This window comes from Neofelis nebulosa, chromosome 6 (assembly GCF_028018385.1).
Source record: "Neofelis nebulosa isolate mNeoNeb1 chromosome 6, mNeoNeb1.pri, whole genome shotgun sequence".
NCBI classification, from domain to species: Eukaryota; Metazoa; Chordata; class Mammalia; order Carnivora; family Felidae; genus Neofelis; species Neofelis nebulosa.
In genome coordinates, this window is record NC_080787.1 from 128,961,881 (window position 1) to 128,987,464 (window position 25,584).

General features: G+C 38.6%; 1 protein-coding gene across 7 annotated transcripts in view; it reads right to left on the reverse strand.

Annotated features, from left to right (window-relative positions):
• Window positions 1–406: 406 nt before the first annotated feature.
• REPS1 (RALBP1 associated Eps domain containing 1) overlaps window positions 407–25,584 on the reverse strand; it is an 89,000-nt gene continuing 63,822 nt past the window's right edge. For 2 of the 7 annotated variants that reach the window (XM_058735451.1, XM_058735447.1), the window contains exons 9-20: window positions 23,738–23,859; window positions 20,154–20,234; window positions 14,345–14,432; window positions 13,040–13,141; window positions 11,238–11,310; window positions 9,807–9,925; window positions 8,932–8,996; window positions 6,605–6,790; window positions 5,528–5,623; window positions 3,727–3,875; window positions 2,910–3,015; window positions 407–664 (exon numbers count right to left, since the gene is read on the reverse strand). In XM_058735451.1, the coding sequence (XP_058591434.1) occupies window positions 596–664; window positions 2,910–3,015; window positions 3,727–3,875; window positions 5,528–5,623; window positions 6,605–6,790; window positions 8,932–8,996; window positions 9,807–9,925; window positions 11,238–11,310; window positions 13,040–13,141; window positions 14,345–14,432; window positions 20,154–20,234; window positions 23,738–23,859 (1,256 nt within the window). In that variant the 3' untranslated portion in view covers window positions 407–595. The remainder of the gene's footprint in view (window positions 665–2,909; window positions 3,016–3,726; window positions 3,876–5,527; window positions 5,624–6,604; window positions 6,791–8,931; window positions 8,997–9,806; window positions 9,926–11,237; window positions 11,311–13,039; window positions 13,142–14,344; window positions 14,433–20,153; window positions 20,235–23,737; window positions 23,860–25,584) is intronic. The other 5 variants (XM_058735449.1, XM_058735448.1, XM_058735453.1 and 2 more) reach the window with 5 other exon arrangements.

The following is a 25,584-nucleotide window of genomic DNA, read 5'->3' on the forward strand; positions in this document are numbered from 1 at the left end:
ACAAGGAAAATGATAAATTCTGACCCCCAAGTGGACATGGAAGAACCTGAAAATGCCACGTGACTCCTGAAGACTGCCGATTAGGGTTAAAGAGTGCCTCATGCAATATAGTTCTTTCAAATAAAAAAATTCAGTAGGAAACTCACTTTAAAGATTTTTACAAAAAAGCCCATAGGTGCTTTATGTAAGCCTAAAAGACAACTTGACAATTCATTTAATTTTGTCTCCCCTTTTGCAAATATTTCAGTCTGTGCTTGAGATATAAACGGGAAGGCCGTTCTGTAAATCAAATCAGTGTGAGGTTCTGGCCACGTAAGTGCACTGGACCAATGTTCCGAGTTCCTGACGCTACGGAGTAAAGAAGAGTGGGCTGTGCCAACAAAAACAATATAACCTCCGGAAAAAGTCATCCTGACCCTTTTATTGTTGAAATTAAAAAATAAAAGATACTTAAATACAGGTGAACATATAGGGCAAAACAGAATCATAAAATTCAATGTTGAATTAAGCAGTGAGCTGACTGTCTGGGTCTCCAAATTGGCTTGGACCCAGAACTGCTTAAAAATGGGTATGTTCACAGTTAACGGCAATTGGCTTATAGGTGAGAGAACGGTCGAAGTTGTTCCAGTTGAACTTCCAGAGAAATTCTCTCCTCAAGAACATCCTGAGAAAAGATGCAAAGCTAAGTTATATTTCAAAGTACACAAAAATGAAGGCACATACACAACAACTAAGCATCAAGAAAACAATTTAAACTTGTGATGAAGGGATGGTCATTCATATTTTAAAAGGATACCTCACTTGAGAAAAGTAGTTTCTTTAAATGTACACAAAATTAAGATACGATCTTAACTGAAATCTTTTTCTTACAAAATAAATCAGGGTAATAAAATGTTTTTTAATTAGAAAAGCCAAAATTTGCAAATGATGGCTATTCGTGCATGCATTTTGCATAAAACCTACCCCCTGCAGTAACAGCTGATGAATCAATTAAACAGATTCTTTCTCCTGGTGATATCTGGTCATAAAAACTCCTGAACCTCATCTGAGTTTCAGTTTCACAAAGAATAAATCTATTTTCCAATCAGAATTTCTAATCACTGTTGATTCTCAGCTGTCTTTTCAGACAGCCAGGAAATTCTAACTCACCTGCTTTGTTTTTTCTTTTTCTCGATCACCCTGATAGTATCGTGTTTTAACCAGAGCTACCTCTTCCTATTTCATATCATACTTCCTTTTTCTGTTCTCAGATATAGTGAGAAAAGTGATTTTTAACATAGCTTCTATATAGATGTTTCTTTTCTTTTTTCTTTTTTTTTTTAACGTTTATTTATTTTTGAGACACAGAGAGACAGAGCATGAACAGGGGAGGGTCAGAGAGAGGGAGACACAGAATCGGAAGCAGGCTCCAGGCTCCGAGCTGTCAGCACAGAGCCCGACGCGGGGCTCGAACTCACGGATCGTGAGATCGTGACCTGAGCCGAAGTCGGCTGCTTAACCGACTGAGCCACCCAGGCGCCCCTATATAGATGTTTCTATAGGCTTCCTTAGTCCTTCAGAAAAACATGTGCTGATAAGATTTCCATTGTCAAGGTATGGTAAGCAAGCTTGTTCTCAGTTTTACATTCTTCCTTTACAACAGACCAAATTCATAACCATAGACTACAAATCTCTTCTTTGATCAAAGAGTTGTACAAAAATACCATTCATTCACAGGTATTTATCAAATGCCTAACATGCACTATGTTTTGGGGATGGAGACAATACGGTTGTGAGTTTATCTAGGGGAGCCCCAGTTTATTTCTGATGTCCTGGCCTACACATTAACACATCCCTCTCTCTTTTCTCTGAAAAGTATTTTGATTTGGACAATGTATTACGGTCACCCTGAACAGAAAATATGCTTTACTCTCAGTGAGTTCATTTTAGTAGGCCAGAGAGACAAATGTGCCATAGACAGTAATTCCAGATAGTGTGATAAATGCTAGATGAGGGATATAAACAGAATGTTTTGGGAACGAACTAACTCTGCATTTATTTTACAAATTTCATAATTCAATTTATACTTCCACAGACTCTTTTCTCATCTTTGTGGTTTACGACCTTGCTACTCGAACTGAGAGCAACAGTCATCATCTGGAAGCTTATGAGAAATGCAGAATTCTCAAGGCCCATGCCATACCTAATATGAACCAGAATTTGCATTTTAACATGACCCCTGATTAACTATGTACATGTTAAGATTTGAGAGCCACTGGTTTACAAGACATGAATATGTAATAATGTTGGTAAACCATAAATGATTCTGGCTAATTTTTATTTGGAGGGATTCAAAGAAATCACAGTAGTAAGAAAAGCAAACCCATTCCTCTCAAGTACAGATGACAGGAGTACACGCTGGCCATAAGCAGCATTTCTACTGAAGGCTAGTCTTTTCTCTTCCACCTGTGACATGATCTAAACTGTCCGCATCCTCCTTCTTCTTTAGACCTGTTTGAGTCCCTTTAATAGATTCTGAGTTGTCTTTGATAAAAGGATAAACTAACAATACTCAAATCATCTTAGAATTCAGTAAGAGCATAGAGAACCATGTCTATGATCTTGGAGGTACCGGAGGTCACGATATTTCCTCTCTTGGGTTTCATTATGAAAGTTCAGGAATATTACAGAAACAGTGATGCCATATATATGTAGGGTATGGCAATCAGACCAGAATTGAATATGCAAAATTCCTTCTAATATGAAAAGGTTCAAAGGCTTTAGTAAAGAACATTTTCGATAACTCATTTGTTTCTCTTGCTACCTGGGAAGTTCCATATAGCCTATGAATTGCTGGATCACTTCTAAGTTCCTGTTAACTCTAAGATGTTTTGAGTCCATGGAAGTTCCCCAGTAGAGATTCAGAATACCTTTAATTGTTGCTGCAATTCACTGTTCAATCTGGCCAAAACTGTGTTGGTTTCCTTATTGCGTCTAATTGATGCCTGAATTGCTTTCTTATCTTTCCCAACAGACCTGAGAAGATAAAGAGGGCAAGATAACATGACTTTCATTTCTTATCTTTAAATTCTCTCATTCTTCCTTGACCTATCACTAAATCCAGAAAGTAGAAGAAAGTAGTTGCCTTAATGGCATAGCTCAACCTCACTTGCTTGGTTTCAGTGGTCAGCCAAAAGTATCAAAGCTTAATTATTAGTTATTGTTTTAATTGTTCTTCTTCTGTAGAACTCATCAGCAACCCTCTTCTGTAAACAACCACACAGTAAATATTTTAAATTTGTGGGTCATATGGTTTCTGCAGCATATTCGTGTTTTGTTTTGTTTTGTTTTGTTTTCCTTTCTCTTGGCTCTTCTCTTTTTTACACAAATGTGAAAGCCTTAGTTCTGGGACTTACAAAAACAGGCCATGGGATGAATTTGGCCCACAAGCCCCTGAGTCAGCTGATTCTCGATCTAAGACAACCGTAGTTAAAACATTAGTGTTATTCTACACTATCAATTTTTTAAAAATCTGCTCAAGGGTTTGCGTTTGGGTTTTAAAATGGAATTGAACTTAATAATAGAAAGAGGAAAAGCGGAAAGCATATTACACCTGCTCATAAAAGAGAAAATGCTTAAAGAGGAGAAGCTGAGAGACTCTGCTCAACTAAAGAGCTAGTCTGATAATTTAATTGCTGGGCTTTTTGTTACTAGTAATTACATTTGTTTCAGAACTACTCTGATTACCTAGGAATAGAAGGCTGTGATGCAAGAACAGCAGCTAAGACACCGGTCTTTTGTGTATGTTCATCAACTTCTGGCCTTAATTCATCTTCTGATTTTAATCTTCTGCGAACAGGTTTAGGTGGTGGCGCAAGGGGTGTTGTGCCTTTGCTCTGGAAGAGAAGAATTGTCAACAAGGAGACTGTCCTGAAGACATTCACGGTTAACTAGCACTTCGCCAACATCATTTGCTTTCTTTAAACTGCTTATTCTCCACAAATTAAAAGTCATCTGTCCCACTTTAAAACAATTTATACAGTAACCACAGCTAAGTTACATTTCAATAGGAGAGGCTGTTGACATCACAATTGTGAATGTACCTAACAAGATACTCTTTTAAAAAGGGCAACAGGAGTTCCTTGAGTCCCAAATCTGACTCAAAAACTGTAATATTCACAGTTTAAATGTTAACAAGAAACATGCTCAATATATATACCTGTTTAATAAGTATAAAAGGGAATCTCCAGAAATATGTATCCATTATCCTAGGATTTCCTACTCAAAAATACTAAAATATATCAATAATAAAGCAATTTATAAAGAAGTAGAAAGCTAGGCAATACTTTAAAATTCATAACTAAAATGCACAATAATTGTAACTTTTTAAATGTTTATTTTGGGGGGGGGAGAGAGAGAGAGAGAGAGAATGCGCACGTGCGTGTGACAGCATGAGCGGGGAGGGCAGAGAGAGAGGGAGACACAGAATCTGAGGCAGGATCCAGGCTCCAAGCTGTCAGCACAGAGCCCGCTGTGGGGCTCGAACCCACAAACCGTGAGATCATGACCTGCCCCGAAGTCGGACGCTTAACCGACTGAGCCATGCAGGAGCCCCAGTAATTTGTAACTCTTGAATACGAGTGGACATTTTGTTGGAAACTGAGATTCAAATATGGTATTTTGGCATTTACCATAACCTGATTTGATCTGTTCATAGATAAAAATGAGAATCAACTGCCATATCTTTGGTTAAGTGCTATGTGTTGCCGTGAGCTGACAAAAACACACTATTAAAAAACATCACGGAAATACAGTACAAACTAAGGTGTCCAGAAAGCACAATTTAAGCACTTTCAGAGGCATGTGCTGTAATAACTACTGGGAATATCTGGATGAGAACAGAAAAAAAAATTACCAAGACTTTTCTCTGAACAGAAAAGTATGCCAGTATCTGTAATTTACTTTGAAATGCGAAAAACAGATGCGAAAAACTGATGTAGATAAAGGACAGAGAGATACATGACAATGCAGGTACAGGAAACCGGTAATGGTACAGTCAAGTGTGGGTTTTTTGATGTATATAACGTAAAATTCTCTCAACTTTACCGTGTGTGTCGAAATTTTCATGAAATGTGCTGGGGAAAAAATAATCCCCAAAACAGTCAAGAAGAAGAGCCCAGAGCATAACATTCTTCAAGGGTTGACCATTTTTCCCTATGACACTTAAGACTGCAATAAAACAAACTGAATGTGACCAATAAGGAAGCTCTATTTTATGCATGTGAAGAATGTGGTAACATGAGGTCTGAGAACCTATGGTCTATACTGGATGACAGACTATTATCTCCTAGAATTTTTAAACGGGCAGACCTTGTTCTGAGACCGACTCAGTATATTACAGTTCTGGCAGTGGGTGGGTTAGGTTGCTCTACAGTTAACTTTATTGCTAAGATTTCTGTCAGTTTTAAAATCTTACAAAGTAAAAATGACGTCATATAACATTTTATATGTACAAAATAACCAATATTATACAAGACTTGTCGCCTACCACATTGGCAGGAGCGCCAGCAGCTGTCTTCTCTTCAATTTTACTATCTGTTTTGGCAACTCGAAGAGAACTTGCAGGATCAGAAGCTTTTTCAACCTAGAGATGAATATATTATCATTCCTAACTATATGTAATCAGTATAAAATTATGCATAAATACATATGTTAACAAATCAGAGAGTAAAATATTAAGAAAATGTTCAGTCTGATAATAAGGAATTTGAGAAAACCCCGTACAATGACTATTCTGTGCTACAGAAAGGCAGGGAGCAGGGAAGGTGACAGGTCTCTGAGGGAGAAGGGGAGGGCTGAGAATGCAGCCCGGCACAGTCTGGAAAATTCTTGCGGTTGGGGGAGGGGATGCCTCCACCCCAGAGAGCCGAGTACCCAATGCCCTGGGCACACCTGGACTTCCCCTCAGGCTCGCCCTGCCTTCCTGGAGGCACAGCCCACATACCTAGAGGCCCCAGGGCTAGGCAGAAAGTTACAGGCTTGAAGAAGCGGCTAGTAGAAAATTTCCCATGGACCGGATCTGTAAGAAGCTTTAATAAGTCTCTCCAACTTCACATTTATGTTTGGTGAGGTCGGGAATCCCTAGAGAAGTTCTTGCCACTAGAACTAAACAGAATCTCCTGGAACGCTGCTGTCTAACTGAAGTGACTTACTGTCACACAAATGGAGTGTAGCTATGGTAACCACAGCCACTTATTACACGGAAATCTTCACCAAATCACACATCAGACGCTCAGCATTAAGAAGCAAGCCCCTGAGCAGTGTTTCAGCCATGACCAGATGGTTGTGTTTGTATCTTTTCACACGACAACTAACTTCCACGCAGATTCTCATTCTTATTAAGCATTATATTGCAACCAGCAGGTGTCTAAGACCAATTAAAAAAATTAAGAAGCACAGACCTAGGGAACAGAAATCCTCTAGAACAGCAGCAGAAGATATTTTATTCACTCATGTCCATTCTAGTATCTACTTTTTAGAGGTTCCTCTGTTTACAGACCTACTTGTGAATATAATGTGGGAAGCGTTTCCCAGCAGAAAATCAGCTAAGCCCTTGAAAACTCACCGGTAAGACCTCTGCATGTTTCTCAGCTTCATCCTCTTGTTCTTCATTTACGTTTGATGCAGCAAATACTTCAAACTGGCTGAAATCTGCAAAATTTGGTTGTTCTGGTATCTGCTGAGGTGAGGTACTAGTGTGAGTTATTAGGCCATCGGCATCCACTGGGCGATGCACAACGGGACCAGGAGCCTGCACGATGGTTTAGGAGGAACACACATTAGTGTATCACTGGCAGCAACCTTCTTTGAAAATACATTGTACAAATAACCTTGTTACCTGTAAATTCAGGGAGGTGAGCTACAGTAGCATCTAACCTCTAAAAAACTTTAAGTGACATGCTGAGACACTCAAAAGGTTAAGATGACAAACTTTCAATAAAAAAAAGACACTTTTAGGGGCAGCTGGGTGGCTCAGGTGGTTAAGCGTCCGATTCATGAGATCAAACCCGGCTGGGCTCTGCGTTCACAGCACGGAGCCTGCTTGGGATTCTCTCCCCGTGCCCCCCTCCCCGCCCCCTGGCCCCTGCTTGCGCTCGCTCTCAAAATAAATAAGTTTTTAAAGGAGATTTAAAAAAAAGATACTTTTACAAAATTCTTATTACAAAGAAAGTACATCCGAGGACAGGGAGGGTCTGGCCCTACTCCCAGATTCTCCACTTGTGTCTTTTTTTTTTTTTTTTTTTAATCGGGCCACTGCACAACAGTTTGTGCTTTGAAAAAGTTACTTTTATTAAAAAAATGTTCCATCATATTTCTAAAAAGGTTACGTTAAAGTGTGAAAACCACCTCTCTAACTATTCTCCCAATACTTTGGCGTTACTTCCCTTCAATTTTCTTCCACTCCTCTGCCAGAGCAATCCTCTAAAATCTTCAACCCAAAAATACATTTATTGAGGATCTAACTTTTGGCCAAGCACTATGGAAATAACAGCAAACAAAAAAATAAGGCCCATGACCTAATGAAGCAGATAGTCTAGTGCAGGATAAGAGCAAGAAAACAAGGAATTAAAATACAGTGTGAGCAGTTTTATTGTGATGGAAGTACAGGACAACACAGGAATAAATCTGCAGTCTCTTCCCTGCTTATCCGTTAAAAATTCTCCATCTCCTGTAAGAAAAACTCTTGATCTGGAGATGCTCTGCCCCTTCCCCGTGTCCACAGTTTCATTCCCCGTCACTCTGGTTGCACAGAACTAACTCATCTTCCCTTGATTATGCCAGGCAATGTCATTCCTTCTGATTGGAGGGCCCTTTCCCCAAGAAACACTACTTCATCTCTCAAGTCTTTGCTTAAAGCCTTACTTCCTTCGTTTTACTTACACCTTTTCAACGTGACCCTTGACTTCACTAGCTAGTAAAGCTGTGGCGAAGCATTTTACAAATACGCCTGGAGCAGCACTTGTCCTGTAATTGTTGTTTATAGGTCTGTCTTCCCCGCTGGACTGGTTCTTGAATCAAGTGACCAACTCCCTGGGTTTCCAGTTTAACCCAATATATATTTTCGCTAGTACATGAGGTAAAATACATACTAAAATCTTCAAATTTCAGTATCTTACTCGTAAAGACTAAGAAACCATCTTTTTAACTTCAAAGAACCAACTTCATTATAAGGATCTAACCCAGAAAAATCAACCGAATTCATTCATGTAAAAGGTAGTCAGCCAGCCAGTCTCATAAAACTAACAGCTATAATCGAGAATCTTAGAACAGATTAGATGGAAACAATTTCTGCCTGGCAGGGATACAGAGGTCATCTGACACTTCCTCTACTGCTGGAATAACATCGCCAGAGAGATGCAGTGAGGGCACTGAGGTGCTGCTGGATCCAGGACATAAACGGACATCTCCTGTCGCCCAACCTGTTGTTCTTTCCACTAAACCTTCCTTTATCAAGACATTATCATTTGGTCCGCTTTTAAGCTTCTTTCAAACAATAACTCCAATCATTATTCTTGACTTCCAAACAAGACTTAGCTTCTCTGAATGAAATGTTCATTAAGAATGACAATTAGAGGAGCGCCTGGGTAGCTCAGTCAGTTGAGCGTCTGACTCTGGCTCAGGTCATGATCTTGCGGTTTGTGGGTTCGAGCCCCGTGTGGGGCTGTGTGCTGACAGCTCGGAGCCCGGAGCCTGCTTCGGATTCTGTGTCTCCCTCTCTCTCTGCCCCTCCCTTGCTCACACTCTGTGTCTCTCTCTCTCTCAAAAATAAACATTAAAAAAAAAAAAAAAAAGAATGACAATTAGGTAATTCCTGATCTTCAAAGTAATTCTAGAGTAGCAGTGAACACCTAACAGATAAGACCACCCAGTAATGGAAGCACTGAGGATTACCTGTGAGGGCTGTGGCCTTGGAGGCACTGCAGGAGGGTGGGCAACAACCCCAGCCTGTTGTTGTCCTGAGTAAACACACAAGTTGTCTTTTTAGTAAATACACACTTTGCTAGTACAACAAACAGGTGGAGTGAATGTGATCAAATGATGAAGATTTGTAAGAATGTTTGATAAGTACTAGAAGGCATTTACTATCCTGTAAAACTATCTACATAGGACTTAATAACCAAGCCTCATGGCCCTTTCTCAGACCTCGTTTCTCTTGTTCTCTGCACGAGACAGTCGTGACATGCGTGTTTCCATAATACTATACCATCTCGGCTTTCTTCTCCTATTTCTGAATGCTCTTCAGCTATAAAATACGCAGACGTCCAAATTTTCTTTTTTCATTCACTCTATCGTTTCTATGTAAATGATTCCCCAATAATACAATCTTTCTTAACCCACAAGTCCAATAGCCTGTTGTTATGTCCCCTTTTCCTCATCACTCCAAACTCATAATGCCCAAAACAGAACATCTTCATCGCCTGGTCCTAACTTTTCTATTTTGATCAACATAATAACAATACAACCAGTTATATAGAAATTAAAACTTTGGAGTAAGTTATGTGTCTTCTCCCTCCTCTGTCAGCTTTCCCTCCTTAATCTCTCTCCACATGGTTGTCTTAAACTCTCTGGTGGCATCTCTCAGGTTCCCATCTTTTATCATTTTAACTCAATCACATGAAGAAAAAAAAATTCCTCTCACTTGACACCTTTTAAATTCAAAATTCTTCTTCAGATAAAAAATGAGACATATTAAGAGAAAAGAAAATAAAACGTTGTGCTCTTTAATGAACTTTAGAATCAAATGATTTTATGGTCTTCTGACCCACCTGTGGTGACTGCAAAGGTCCGATTCATATCTAAAGATGATGATCTAGAATGAGAAGGCTGAGGCCTTGGAGGGGGAGGTGGTGGTGCAGTGTTATCAGGCGACGTTCCAGAATGAGACCTACAAAATCCACCCATTACACTTCGTGATGCTACTGGTATTAGAGCTTTCTTCTTTTTAAGCATTCAACTTGGCTAAGCAGCAAAGGATCTCAGTGGTGTGACATTTTCTCAAGTAGGTATGACAAGTATACCAATGAATAAAGAGAAGACTTTCTGATATACATTAAACAAAAAATTATTTAATGGGGCAAATACCCTTTTATTAAAAGGATAATTATACATTTAAAAAATCTGAAAAGAAAGTTATTAACATGAATTCAAGGTAGACTGCAAACCTAGTCATGGTTTTCCCATTCCATTAAAGGTAATATTAGTTTGAAAAATCATTTTCAAGAAAGAGACTTCACTTTCAGATATGGTTAGCTTTCAACTTATTTAAAGTTTGAAGTCTGGGAAAGTGAAGCAGAATCTTGCTCAACTATCTGAGGTGACCATTCCTGTGTCTCCACAGGCCATCTCATCATATAGGGGACTGTCCTCGTTTTCGACCCCCCCAGAGATTCACTTTTTTGCCACTGAAGTCTTTTGTATTCTGAAAAAGAGTCTCACGGACTCGGACAATCTGCTCCTCACTTACAGGGATAAAAAGGAGAATAAAACTCAAGATGACTGAGAACTCTAAGATATACAGAAAGAATTATATGAAGAAGCAGGCTTTGACTCAAGAAGCTCTTCTGAGATTCTGTGTTACTTGTCTCTCTATACATCCTCCAGGCACGCGGCCAAAGGATACTGAGCATGTGTAACAGGAGAGGGGAAAAAGATGCTCCTGTCCTGTCCACGGATTTTAGTGGATGGTTAAGTTAAGCCCTTGCAGACAAATCCCTGGCCACCTTCACCCTATCCCACACCTTTTCTATTCGTGTCTGAAAAGTTCTATGTCACGCAGATCTTCAGGGAGAGTCGGTAGCCCAACATGAGGGTGTGCCATCTAGGAAGATGGCATCTCAAAACAGAACTGCTGACACTTGCCACCAAGGCTTTAAAAGAAAATCTGTACCTCTAGTACTTATTCAGACTCTCAGCTGTTTACCTTCACAAAGGACTACCTTAAACTGCTAATGCTACTACAGCACTTCCTGAACCTTTCAGAGACTACCGCGGGGTAAGATAGGGGCTCCTTTTGTTTTCCTATTAGAGTTGGAAAGAATCGAAATCATTTCCCTTCTGCATAAACCAGGAGGCAACCTAACAGCGTTCAGAGAACTGAAGAATAGAGGAAAATAATTTATACTTGGTTCTAAAATAATTCTCAATATTACAATGTGACAACATATTTCATGCGTTTTTTTATTGACAGAAATACTGACCTTTGATGAGTTACATTGTTTCCAAGCTGTTCTGGGTCCGAAGTAAAAGAGTCTGAACTACTGTACCCATCTGCTGATAAATGGAATATACCCTATTTAATAATAATTTTTTATTCACTTTTTACTCTAGATACTCTAAACAAGTACGATAATTATTACTTCAAATCAGAGACATTTAAAGACTGGCTAATAGCTTAAGAGTTCATCCTAGTGTCGTTAAATGTTAACAATTAAATATAAATCAAATAAATCGTGGCATATTTACACAACAAAATACTATGCACACGGAACAAGTTATAATCTAGAGAAGTTAATGTAAATAGGAATAAAAAATATGTATAGACGACAATAAAACTTATGAAATTAGCCAGAGGTTCACCATTTTTTGCCTCAGAAAGTATCACTGCCAATTCCTCAAACTCTTATGAGGAGCAGAGAACTCCAGGGGCAGCCTAATGGTTGTGATACAGTAACAGATTTTAAAACAGAAACTCCAGGGTCGATCTGAAGGAACACTAATACTACTCCACACTTTCAAGGATTATAAATTAAAGGGACTGGTTATTTGGTTTAGTTTCACTTCAAAATGTATCCCGTTCGTTTTTCTCATCAAATAACTGAATTGTTTAATTCTACAGGAATGATACTAAAACTACCCGATTTCCACTTGGATGTTCTAACAGGCACCTCAAACCGGAGATGTCCAAAAGTCAACTTCCAATCTTCCCCAAAAAACCTACTCTTATCACAGCCTTCCTCAGTTCCTAGTGTATCAGGCCAAAATTCCCTGAATCGCCCTTGACCTCTCACCCCCATCCTCGATCACACAGGTGTAAGCAAGTCCCACGTACTTTCCCCACCAAATAGAGTCAGCATCTGACCATTTCTCAGCACTCCCACTGCTACCACTCCAGGCCAGCCAGTCATCTTCTCTCGCCTGTATTATTCTAATATAGTCTAAATATTATTCTATTATTTCCCTGTTTTGACTCTTGCTTTCTTCAGGCCTGTTACCAATACAGCAGCCAGAGTGATCCTGTTAAAAAATAAAGGCCAACCACATCCTTCTTCGTTCAAAACCTTCTAATGGCTTTTCATCTCATTCAGTAAGAGCCATTCTTACACTGTTCCCTGATGACTACTCTAAACCAGGGCTTCACATGGGCCCTTTCCTGTGCCTTAAATGTCCTTCCTTCAGATATTCAAAGCTGAATCCCTCATCTCCTTCAAATTTTAACCCAAATGTCATCTTTTGGTAAGGTCTGCTTTGACTACCTTATTTAAAATGTCACTTCCTCTTCCCTTTCCCAGCTTTATCCTTATCCACTGTGTTAATTATCTCCTAAGATACGAGCGCCTTTTTTTTTTAAACTAAGTTTTTCTTTTACACCCCCTACCGAATGTAAGCTCCACTAGGGCAAAGATTTTTTTTTTCTGTTTTAACTGCTGGATCTCCAGTATCTAGAACAGAGCCTGGCACACAGTATTCCATTAACACAGGCTGCATAAATGAATGTATACACAATTTACTGAGAGAGAGAGAAAGGAGCTGGTGGGTGGAGTCATGGACTAAACGTGGCTAACCGAGAGGGATGGCAAACAGAAAGCCTGCCTGGAAGCAGGTCCAGGAGGCAATGAGCAACCATTTTACCCACATAGAGGGTAGGAGGTGTCAGAGGGTTGACTAATCTCCACTTTATTCAGTAAAGGTAATATGAAATAGCTACACATTTGAATTATTCAGACTCTAAATTGAGACTCAATCAACTTAAATGGAAGCTGTAATGCTATTTTTCACTTACCTACAGTATTTCCAGAAGCAAATTTCACCGATGAATTTATCTTACTTTCCTCTGACAGGTCAGACGTTTTCACAAGTAATGGGCTAGTGGGATTAGTGTGATCTAGTAGAGAATTAATAGGTGAAAGTACAAGACCTGAATTAATACATTCATAAACCTCAGAGTTCAAGACTTCATTTAGGTATTTCAAAGAAGTAGCAGGTATGCCATGAGATATAAGACAAAATAGTATTTTTAATAAAATATAAGCTTGTTTACATAGAATTTAGTTTCCTGCCATAACAGAAGATACTTTATAACAGAAGAGTCAAGTTGTATGTGCATACTTCATTAATTTTATCCCCTTCAGGGTAATTAAACAAAGCACCCCACATACGGTTGTAAAGTAAGTAGTTTATGGGGTGACTGGGTGGCGGCTCAGTCATTTAAGCATCCGATTCTTGATTTTTAGCTCAGGTCACGATCCCAGGGTGGTGGGATCGAGCCTTGTGTCATCCTCCTTGCTAAGCATGGAACTTGCTTACAATTCTCTCTCTCTCTCTCTCTCTCTCTCTCTCTCTCTCTCTCTCTCTCCCCCTGCCCCTCCCATGTACACAATCTTTCTCTCTAAAAAAAAAAAAAAAGGTAATTTATAATGCTGATTTATATACAAAATAAATACACCTCTGAGAAGCCCTAACTAAAACATTTAATCTAAAGTAAGGAGAGGGGTGCCTGGGTGGCTCAGTCGGTTGAGCGTCCGACTTCGGCTCAGGTCATGATCTTGCAGTTCGTGAGTTTGAGCCCCACATCAGGCTCTGTGCTGACAGCTCGGAGCCTGGAGCCTGCTTCTGATTCTGTGTCTCCCTGTCTCCCTGCCCCTCCCCCGCTCATGCTCTGTCTCTGTCTCTCAAAAATGAATAAACGTTAAAAACAAAAAATTTAAAGTAAGGAGAAACTTCAAGAGTTCAAGCAAAACATACAATTTTAAAGCTAAAATTTATTTTAACCGTAAACCCCTTTGGTTAAAATCCCAACACACTTAAAATGTGAATTCACACCAGTTATCATAAAAACCCACGGGGTGTTGGAACGCCAGCCACATTTGCCAAGAGTCCTTCCTTTAAGACTTTGTAATATAAACTCAACTGACACAAGATGAAAAGCACACACACGCCCGCACGTATATGCATGCTTGCAGAAAGGACTATGTTAAAAAACAGACAATGATGAACTAGACGTGAACCCCCAAAGAGGAACTGTGCGTTTAGTTGCCGCTAACCGCCAACCGGAGCCCCGCCCGGCAGCAGGCAGCAGCCCTCTCACCGCTGCCGGTTCTTTTCAGCTCCATCTCCTGCATGTGGATCTTGCTCGGAGTCATGCGGATGGGAACCGGATGCACGATAGCGGTGTCCTGCAGGCACACGGGAAACACAGACTTTACATCACAAGTGCCACACCGACACCACGAAACGGTAAAAATTGACGACACTTTAAAAACTGGTGGACAGACTTTCTCATTCATGCGAAGGCAAGCGCGAAAATTAATTTCTTAATGGAACGTTTCAGAATTATAGCGAAAAAGTCCAGTTCGCTCTGCGTGCCTAACATTCTGGTTTCTTTGACAAAAAATACACTTTAGCTTGAGTGGTTAAGGTTTGAGTGAAAAGAAGATCCATGAAACTACCACTGAAGACAATAATCGAAGGCAGAGTGTGAGACGATCTCATGAAATTATACGAATTTGAACCTTTGAGATTAAAGTGAACAACTATTTCGTGAGAACCCAAACACTTAACAGATTGAACTCTTTCACTAAACTGCTGAAAAAAAATGGACACTTACTTCTTCCTATACAAAACAAAGGTAATAATCCTTGCTATATTTTAACAGTAGGCACGACATGTACTTTCTACAGATTAGTTCTACAGAACTGTTTAAAAAACTTCCACAAAGGCATGCGGTTTTTAAGAGGAATAAGACTCCTACTCTCAACATTTTCACATTTTTCTTAAACCTCTTCATGACTGTAATACATCTGAAATCCCTTTGTGAGTGGCAAGTGTAGTTAAAGGAGTAAGGAAACTGGCCAAACAGACTTCAGAAAAGAACGAAAAGAGCAAAGTAAGAAGAGAGGATGGAGACAAGCCTCTCGGAAAGAGAAGAGAAGGAGAAAGGTGCACCTGGGTACGAGGCAGACCTGGCCCTGGCAGCTGAGACCCACAGGGGAGGGACCAGAATGGGATCAAGCATTTGGCTGAACAGCAACTGACCAGTACTGCTAGGGAGCTCAGTTCCTTCTATGAAGAGTCAGTTCCTATTTTGTGTGTGCTCCTACTAAAGACTAAACTTGACATCCTGAAATTTCAGATATGTAGTTATGAGTTATGTTTATGATTCAGTGTGAAGGATCAGGACTTTTCGGTTTAAGTCAGACACCATTTTTGGTTGAGAGTAGCAGGCGACACGAAGTCTCTGCTAGACAAAGTTCAGTTCCATGACACTGTCTCTTGTTTGACAGGTCTCCCTGGCTTACTCTCGTAATCTCTACATCCAACCAAATTATGACAAATGAATTTTTTGTTGCAATTGTACTGACACATCCATTCGTAGCAATTTTCTGCCCCCATACCACCAAGGCTCTGGACAAAGTTCGAACATTTCCTCTACAACTCTAAAATCACAGTTATAAATATGAATACATATGTGGATACAAGTTTAGACTTCTCATATAATAAAGAGTCATTCTCAGGGAAATATGTTAACAATACACATAAGATGTTCTTTGTTGTATTTACGGTTATAAAAAACACAGCTTTAGGGGATAAATACTACTTTCTTAACTCGCAATGTTTGTGGCAGAAATAAATGCCACGAGAATCAGAATTTAACCTCGTAAGGCAAGGTCAAAGGAGAAAAAAATGATAGTTCGTGAGATAAGTTCTTAACTCCAAACCCCAAACTAGGAAAAAACAAGCAAAAAAACCTTCTTAGATGTTTTAACTCATAATATTCATCTAATATATATTCTGCGTGTGTATAAAATCAGATACATAGAACTCGTAACAGTTGGAACGATTAAGTAGTCTTTTTATATACTTCCAGTATACTCCATGGAAGTCGCGATAATGATCCCAAGAAAAGAAAATCATGAATGTTCTATTCATCCTCCAAATAATTTCTGTTAAGTTTCTGTGCCAGCAAATCAATTCTGGGTCACATACTTCAGTCATGCAACCACCGGTTGCCAGGAGCCCGCAACGGCTGTACCCGCTGCAGGACAAGGCGGCTCCTCGCAGGGCTTTACACAGATGACAGGCCTAACCTCCAACTGCCGTATGTGTCAGAAGCTTCGCTTGTGATTGAGACTTGCAGCAGGACAGAGAGCTTTGCCTCTGAGCATTTCCACATCCAAATCAAGAACCATGAACGCCTACAGGCTTCTGAGTCCTGAGCCACAAGATGCCAAAGTAACACCTTCTCTGCTCCAAATTAGCATCCCCAAATTTACAGAGAAAAAAGTAGGAAGACTGACTAGCAGGCTCTGCCCAGTTTCTTCCACCTACTCAAATCACCTCATCACCTCTAGGAAACTCATTCCTAATCACTTATGGCACATTTGTGTCATATATTTGGACATCTGATTTCACGTACACATTTTAAATATATTATGCTCATTTATCTGTAGTTTCCACTTGCCTTAAATCCCATTATCCTGTCTGAAGCCAGTCTGCCTACTTTCCACTTCTGTGTCACTTACCAGCTTGCTCTCTCTTGTTCCCATTGATCCTTCACATTGTTTCCTGCCTGAGTGATCTTCCCTAACTGCCTTTCTCACCTCATCTTGTCACGGCACTCCCGGCTGGCTCCTCGTGTCTAGGAGATTAAGTTCAGATCCCTGGTCTAGCACACAAAGTTCTTCCCAGTCTGGTTTCAACCCTTAGCCCCATCATTCGAATCGCCAACCACACGTCTACCCTATACTCTTGCCACTTACCAGATCTGCTTGTGATATTCTCTCTGCTTGGGATGCCCTTGTCCACTCCTGCCAATTCAGAGTTTCACTCAAACCTCAGCATACAAACATAACCTCTTTTGTGAAAACTTGCCCAAATACACTGGGTTGAGTGAGCTCACAGTATTCTGCCCACAATCCTGCTCACGACTATATATGATAATTATCACAATCAGCTGTATTATAACCATCCACTTATAATGATTAAGCTGTGGTCTACTTAAGACTGGAATTTGTGTTTGTGTGTGTGTGTGACATTTTACATCCCTAGGGAGCATCAGAGGCATTTAGAAGGGGGCCCCACCAAACCAGGTGAGTTGGCTGGGCATAATCTGTAAGCAAACTACACTTCCTTTTTATACCCTGAATTACTCAGAAGTTCGGCGGCACTCGAGATCGGGCATACATCATGGCAAAGACTAGAGCATTACACTTCTCATCAGTCTAGAATTTAGTAGCAGAAGCAGATTCTACCAGAGGCTATTAATGATAAAGTAGTTCAACAAAAGCAATCAAGTTTCTGGAAATGAGCTATCAGAAACTCAATTTCATCACAATTCTGGGAGCCTAAAAATTACCCATCTCAGTGTGCATGTGGGGTCACTGTACTGTGTGATATAGATGTCTCTACGTGCTACAGAGAAGTGTGGGGCTTTTCACAGACTTTCACCTTGTTGAGCAAATGGCTAATTATAATTTTTAGCTTTTAAAAACCATTCCATTAAATGTTTCCAACACTGTAAGGTATGTAAATGCATATTAGAACTGCAGTGGTATTTTTCTCTTAGGCGACTCTCTTCTAATCCGTGTGGACCTTATTTACGCACTTGTAATTATTTATTGAAGCCTTGCAAAGGATCATTTGGGATTGTGGGTATAGGCTGTGTTCTGTAGAAGACAGTACGCCAGATAAGCATTGAGCGAAGGGTAAGAACTTATTAGATCCTCGATGGGAGCAGGGCATTTTCCTAATGCCAGGTTTAAAGTGAGATTACTAGTTGGGGAACAAAGTTTAGATTTAAGTTTAGCACCGTAACAGAGAAAAGATATTTCTAGGTACCAGATTATAAACAGTTAAGACTGCCAACTTTATCAAGTTTAGAGATCTAAATTCAAGTTAAAAATAGCAATTAACAATTTCCTAGAACCTCCTGCCACACTGAAGATAAAAAAAAATAAAGTGTGGAGCCGTATCATTTTCAACACTAGAGCCAGAATTCATAAATTTGGGTATTTTTTTCCAAAAGGTTACAAGAACATCAATATTATGAAATCAAATATTTCCTGGCATTTCCTGCCAGTCATGACTCAATTTATTTTGCCTCTGAGTTTTATATTTTTATACATAATGTTCTTTCCTGGCCTGACAAAAAATCGTCATACCATGATTTTCACCTCTCTTAAGGGTTAGAGAATAAAACAGAGCATTTCTTTATTGCTACATCAAACTTGCCTTCTCAAAAAAGGACTTCCATTAAGTATTTTATTATTTTTTTTTTTAAATTTTTTTTTTCAACGTTTTTTAATTTATTTTTGGGACAGAGAGAGACAGAGCATGAACGGGGGAGGGGCAGAGAGAGAGGGAGACATAGAATCGGAAACAGGCTCCAGGCTCCGAGCCATCAGCCCAGAGCCTGATGCGGGGCTCGAACTCACGGACCGCGAGATCGTGACCTGGCTGAAGTCGGACGCTTAACCGACTGCGCCACCCAGGCGCCCCCCATTAAGTATTTTAAATAAAAATAACTTGACTAAGTAGGAGACAAGAATAATATGGAGAAATAAAACTTAGAGCGAAGGTAAACTGTCTTTCAGCTCATAGCACCTGTCACTTCCCAAAAGACCTTAATTACGGCCCTAATAAGCAGCAGAAATTATATTTTGTTTTTTTATTCCTCCTTAATTTTCAGATCAAAACTGAAGACTAATGCCCTCAAAACAGCAGTAAGAGAAGCAAAAGGCAGATGGTCTACATAGTTAATGAACTATGAAACACACTTAAAACACTTCCATAAGTTATCTGTTTTCAATATAACAGCATCCTCACTATTTCACAGATACAAATTTTTTAAAATTATGAAGCACAGGAAAGATCCATTCATTTAAACTACTAAGATGTACTACTATCTTTAAATGCCATTTCTTCTAGATCCACATTAAATAAGGCTATTTCTATATTTAATTAAAAACTAATGGCTGTCTTTGATCAGAAACATCTAAAAAGAATGCCTTGTCACTTTTTCCGTATCTTTCCACTCAACTCATTTAAAAAAAAAAAAAATCCTACCTTTACTCTCTTCTTCCCTTCCTTCCTACTTACTTCCTCTTTTCTTTTTGAAAGGTGCTTATTAGCATGTCCTTCTCTTTAAGAGAAAAAAATAAAAGGAAAAGGAGGAGTGAACAGTGAGAAGAATGGTTAATAGCTATGGTTTTGAAATTTTCAAATAGTTTGAGGGACAAGTTGGGCATATATGAAATTAATTCTATGGGGATAGAATTTATTTTTTAAATCTGAGATGTGAACTTTGTAGCATTTTCAAAGCAACACAGTGAGCCACAGGAAGACAAGACAGAGGCTCTCTTGCACAATGGGAATCTGTGACCAACAACTCTGTATTCTTTTGCTGAGCTTGATTCTGTATAACAGAACTCAACATACTAATTAAGTCAAAGCCATATCATCTGGACTGTTAAAATAAAAGAGGACACTGCATATTTACATACATAGTACATATTACATGATGTGTAAGCATACAAATAAAACAGTATTACTAAGTGTCACTCACTGAGATACACAGTATATGTTTACTAGAACATACACTTAATTAGCAAATGAAAACAAGGTCAGCTAAACCAATTTTCACAAAATACTTCCTTAGACACATATACCAGATTGTAAAAACGTACAGTTTTCTGTCATCAAAATAACTAGAAAATACAGAGAATGATAAAAAAAAAAAAATGTTCTTTCCACCATTAAGCACACAAAAATTGAAAAGCCTGCCACCATTTCCCTCTAAGCACTCCACTCAATCATGCATATCAGCTAAAAACCATAATGAATGGAAATTTGGGTTAATAAAATTAATTTCAAACAAGCAAGCTAAGTGATTGACTTACAGGATCAGCTGGTGCAATGTTAGAATCAAATTGGGTCAGAGTTTGTGAGCTTGAAGAGCGTTCACTAAATGTCTCCCACTGCTGAACAGACAGAGGAGAGACAAGTCAGCATGATGAGAAAGATGGAGTCAAAGATCACTGGAGAAGATTTAGCAAAGTAATTCAGAGGTTGCACTGCAAGTTGTGTTTCAAAGGCCTGACAAAATTCCGTAATTGCTGTGTTTCCATAAACATTTTATACTTCTCTATGCTGGGTCATCTTAAAATGTTAAGGCGGGCAGCTTCACATTCCAACGTAGAATAACAATTTATTGCAATCTCAACGGGAGAGATTCAAAGTGTCACAGAATTAAAACTCAAAACACCCTGTAGGAAGAGAATCTAAGTGATATAAATGGCAACAAAGTAAAAATGTGAAGGGGTTGGTCTTGACTAGAGCAAGTATTACTTCAAATCCTTCTTTCAAAATTCTAACGTTAATGTACTGATTTGGTGATGCTAAATGAATCCTGTGTACCAAAGTTTTGGTCAAAACAAAGCAAGTCACTGTGACTTGCCAGTGCGACCCCTGAAAGATGATTCTATTATGTACGTGCACATATTTTATCCGTATGCAGAGATATTTAATAAAATATAATTGAGGTAAAATGAAAAGATTTCCGGAATTAATATATGTTTGAGCTTATGTCAATCTGTAGCAAGTCAACCCCTGCCATCAGCACTACGAACAGGGCCATGCCAGACCACAAGACAGAACTGCCCATCAGGCACCGCCCCCCACCCCATGCTAGAAAAATCAGAATGCGGCCACAATGAGAGCAAATCAAGCATCTGAGTTTGTGTTATGTATAGAAGACATATTTTGATATGAAATACTACTCTCTAAAAGAGGTACACGAATATCATACCTCTTAAAACAGGTGGAGTGATCATACGTTAATTTTAGTAAATTCCATTTGTTTGGGAGATCTTAGTAATAAAATAGCTAAGAATTTTATATCAAAATTGCATTAAAATTGGATTCAGAATTATCGGTTATTCTCTGAAGAAGGAAAAACATCTACACATGTACAATATATACACACAAATGTTTACACACAGACACACCCTACTCTATTAGCCAAAATCCTTTCTATAATTCAGTGTGGAAAAGTATACATTTTTATGCTTCAAAGTTCGACTTACTATTTAAAATAGTGATATTCAATTTGAGAAGACATGTAGAAATTAAAGATTAGCAAATACGCTGATGAAAATTATCTACAAAAATAGATAATATAAACCATTCAACAACTCTCCCTCTAGGTAAGTTTTTTCATAAAAATTAAGATAGAAATACTAATGCATTCAAAATGATTCTTGAATAAAGAAAACCCACAATTCACTTTTGTCACGGACATCACTTCAGTGATGTCAATATAATCAGTTTCTTCAATAATTATTGTTGCAGGGGTAGAGAAGAAATTTTTAAAATCCTAATTATCTAATTATGGAGAAAAGCTTAGATGCAGAAGACTTTTGTTGCCAAAAAAAAAAAAAAAAAGGCATTACCTATCTTATCTGGTGGCATGAAGTTTTACTTGGGTTTTTTAAGGTTATATGTAAGCTACCTGGAGAGCAGAGAAACACCCAGATCTTTACGTTAGTATAATGGCTAAAAGCATGCTCTGGAACCAGACTGCTGGAATCCTAGTTGATTCCTAGTCATCCTGTATGACCTTAGGCGAGTTATTGAACCTCTCTGTGGTTCAGTTTCACCATCTGTAACATGAGGCTAATAATACCTGTATCACAAGGTTGTGACGAAGCTGTCAGGAGTTAACACACGTGAGAGCTTTTTGGACAGAGCTGGCACAGCAAAACTGATGCTCGACAAATGTGAGGTGCCATTATTAGTGTTAACCAGTGCCCCGTCCGTGTTTGCAGGTGCTGAGTATTTGCTGAAAGAGTGTTAGTGCTTTGTGGTAGAAAATGAAAATATAATTTAAATTCCATACCCTAAGTATATATCCTTTTTATAAATACTATTAAAATGTCTCAAAATCAATGTTAGTTTTAGTAACATTCTGATTTTTCACATGTAGTTAAAAAAACTGTGACACTCACGAACATGGTAGCAAATACTACAAAATGAAACTTGCTAGGAATATTGAAGGGAAAATGCAACTACTGAAATCAGAATTTGGAAGGGACTCCATTCCTCATCTTTAATGATCACATGCAATTTTACTGAGAACGAAGATGGGCTTTAGAACTGAGTTGATTTAGAATGAGCTGCTTTTATTTATGAACTGATATCAAGGGAATATAAATATTCCTTTAATCTGATAGTGCTTTTAAAAATGACAAATGAATAAATGTAGCAAAAATTAGTGATTTCAAGAAAACTGACCGTACTTTCTATAAAGCCTACTAGTAAATTTTTTTTCCTCCCAGTAAATTCTTTTAAGCCTTACTTCCTCCCTCTAACAAGGACTTAGATGGTTATTTTATGATAAATGTATGTTACAAGGTCTCAGACACATATCTGTGATTATGTCATAAAGCAGCTGCAAGTACTTAAAACTTGCCAGTTCCTTCTCTGCTTTCCAACTATGTAAAATTAACTAGTGTCCCTTCCATCTAGTGTTTTTCAGCCTTTAAAATACATGGAAAACATAGAAAGCTTAGAATTTTTCCTGAAACAACAAACTTCTAGGTTTGTAGCACTATAAAAGTGATATTAAAAACCAGAAGAAAAAAAGTACTTGTTCACAAAGAAAACTGCTCTCACAGACTGCGCCAGTGGTTTCCTAGGAGTTTTACGCAGCATTAAGGTTTAGCAGAGTGGGGGGACCTCGGGCCTTGGGCCTTCTCTTTTTCTAATCGGAGTGGCCCTATGGGAGGGCCTCTGGGCTTTTTTTTTTTTCTAATCAGAGTGGCCCTATTTCTATTGTTTTCTATAGAGGAGCTCAAGTAATGGGGGGAGGCAGTGTATTTGGTCTCAAATTCTGTTTTGCATGCTGTGCTTGGTCTGGCACGATTTATCTTTTAGCCACTGTAGTTAGTAGTTAAATCGTTCCATTTTGTATAGCATAGAACTAAATTATTATAAATAGCTTGGGTTGTAGAAAATGCTTTTTTCCTGTGGAAAGCTGGAGAGTGACTTCTCACACTCGCTTCCAATGCTGAGATACGGAATATATTATCACATACCTTGCTTACAGGAAATGAGAAGACAGTGTGATACGGTGGGCACAGCTGACTGAATGTCAAGGATCTGTGTTTAAATCTTAGCTCCAGACCCTCTCTGGCTATGAGATATGTGGGCCAAGATATCCACCCCTTTGTTAACTTCATGTGTCTGCCCCATCTAACTCACAAGGCTTTAGCAGGAATAAGTGCTGGAAACCAAACGATAGTATTTATTATGAAAAATACTTGGAAAAGCTCAGTCACGTCATTATAAACCTTTATCACAGTCATATTGGGTATGTTCTCTCATGCATGCATACTGACAGAGCTATCTGCTGAAATTACTCTGTCTGGAACTTCTTACCTTAAAATAGTTAATGTTAGTAAAAGAAAAGGGAAGATCTGCTAACCTCACTGCTCTGATTCAACTCAGGCCAAGTCTGGTTTAGTGACGGCATTGACGGCGACTTGCTTGGAGGTGCTTCTGCAGGAGAGCCTGAATAACCTACCTCACCTGGCTGATCCCCAACGTCTGCAATTGAAAAACAGAGAAATTCTCTATAAACAATACATTTTAGTTTAGGAATATTTACTTATAAAAGAAAATCGAACAGAAGATTTTCAAAAGCATTAATTTATAAACTGAATTTCCTTTCCTTATGCTCCCCCAAAAAACACTTTAAAAATCAAATAATCAGGCAATACTTATTAATGCTATGTATTGTCTACTCGGAACCATAGCTTTCCATGAAAATAAAATCTAGTCAGGCATAAATAGAAAAAAAGAGTGTTACACATAACAACAAATGCAATAGACACATGCTCTGAATAATTTATTTTATTTTAATTTTATTTATCTTACTTGACTAGATGTCTTTTTTTATTTAAATCCAAGTTGGTTAACATATGGTGTAATAATGATTTCAGGAATAGAATTTAGTGATTCATCACTTACTTATAACACCCAGTGCTCATCTCAACCAGAGCCCCCCTTAATGCCTATCATCCATTTAGCCCACCCCCCCAACACCCCTTGAGCAACTCTCAGTTTGTTCTCTATTTCAGAGTCTCTTATGGTTTATTTTGAATCATTTTCTAATAATCTCACACCAGTTCCCAGAGTATATTTCATGGAAGACTAATCATTAAGGTGCTTAAAAAAATTAGGCTTCCTGTTCAAATAAATGTGGTGATACTATAACTCCCTGTTGAACATCCCCATGCACACCTGTGTATCAAAGACTTGTAATGTCCTTGAACAAATAAACTTTATTTAACCAGTTTTTCCCAAACACAAACCATTTTTATCAAACAAAATCCTTCCAAATTCCCTTGGAATATAATTTGGAAACTGCTGATTTGGAACTCATTCACTCACATTTTCTCTGCAAACCTCCCCGTTACCAAAAAGCAGCATACATTGGCAAGGCAGACAGCAAAAGGAAAGGAAAGGCCCCAGGCTTGGGCAAAGAGCAAGGTCAATAAGCCAACTTTTATCATTACAATGTATAATTACATTACAATGTAATTACATTCCAATGTAAAAACAGAAGGAATTTCAACGGCAACTAAACTCTGAATCCAATTTTCCCAAATTTTACATGGTTTTGAATATAATCCCAGCCTGAAAATCAGATTCATTGCCAAGTTAATGGGACTACTTAATCTACTGAGAACCTATAACAAAAATATGATTCTAAAATCTGTCACCATCTCACTGTTTGACCATGGGCAAGTTGAATAAAACAGCACCTGAGTTTCTCCATCAGAAAGACATCTGCCATTAACTTAGCACTGTACTTCAAATTCCTAATAGATGGCCATATAACTTAGCAATATAAAGGTTTTTACCTTTCAACCTATTCATAAGCAAATCCTTTATATTTTAGGGCCTAACAGAGGACCTAATACATAGCAGGCACTCAAATATTTTTTAAGTTACTTTCAGGTTCTCCATTTAAATTCATTCTTCTTTACTGTTACTTTCCTAAAACAAAAATTACCTGTTGACATTTTGAAAAAGTTCTCAGAATTTCTCTTTGCCCCATTTCTGTTCCATGGCTATCTCAAATTTGCCATTCGCGTACCCTGACATAACTTCTTTAAGTCCTAATTTGCAGTCCAGCATGATATTTTGATAAACTTTTGTTTTCTAAGATCAAGAATAGTTGCTACTTTTTTTTAATCTCGTCCCTTTGTCAATAAACGTGTCCGAGTGGCGTAGAACCAATGCCTCCTATAATATTCTATGAAGGCT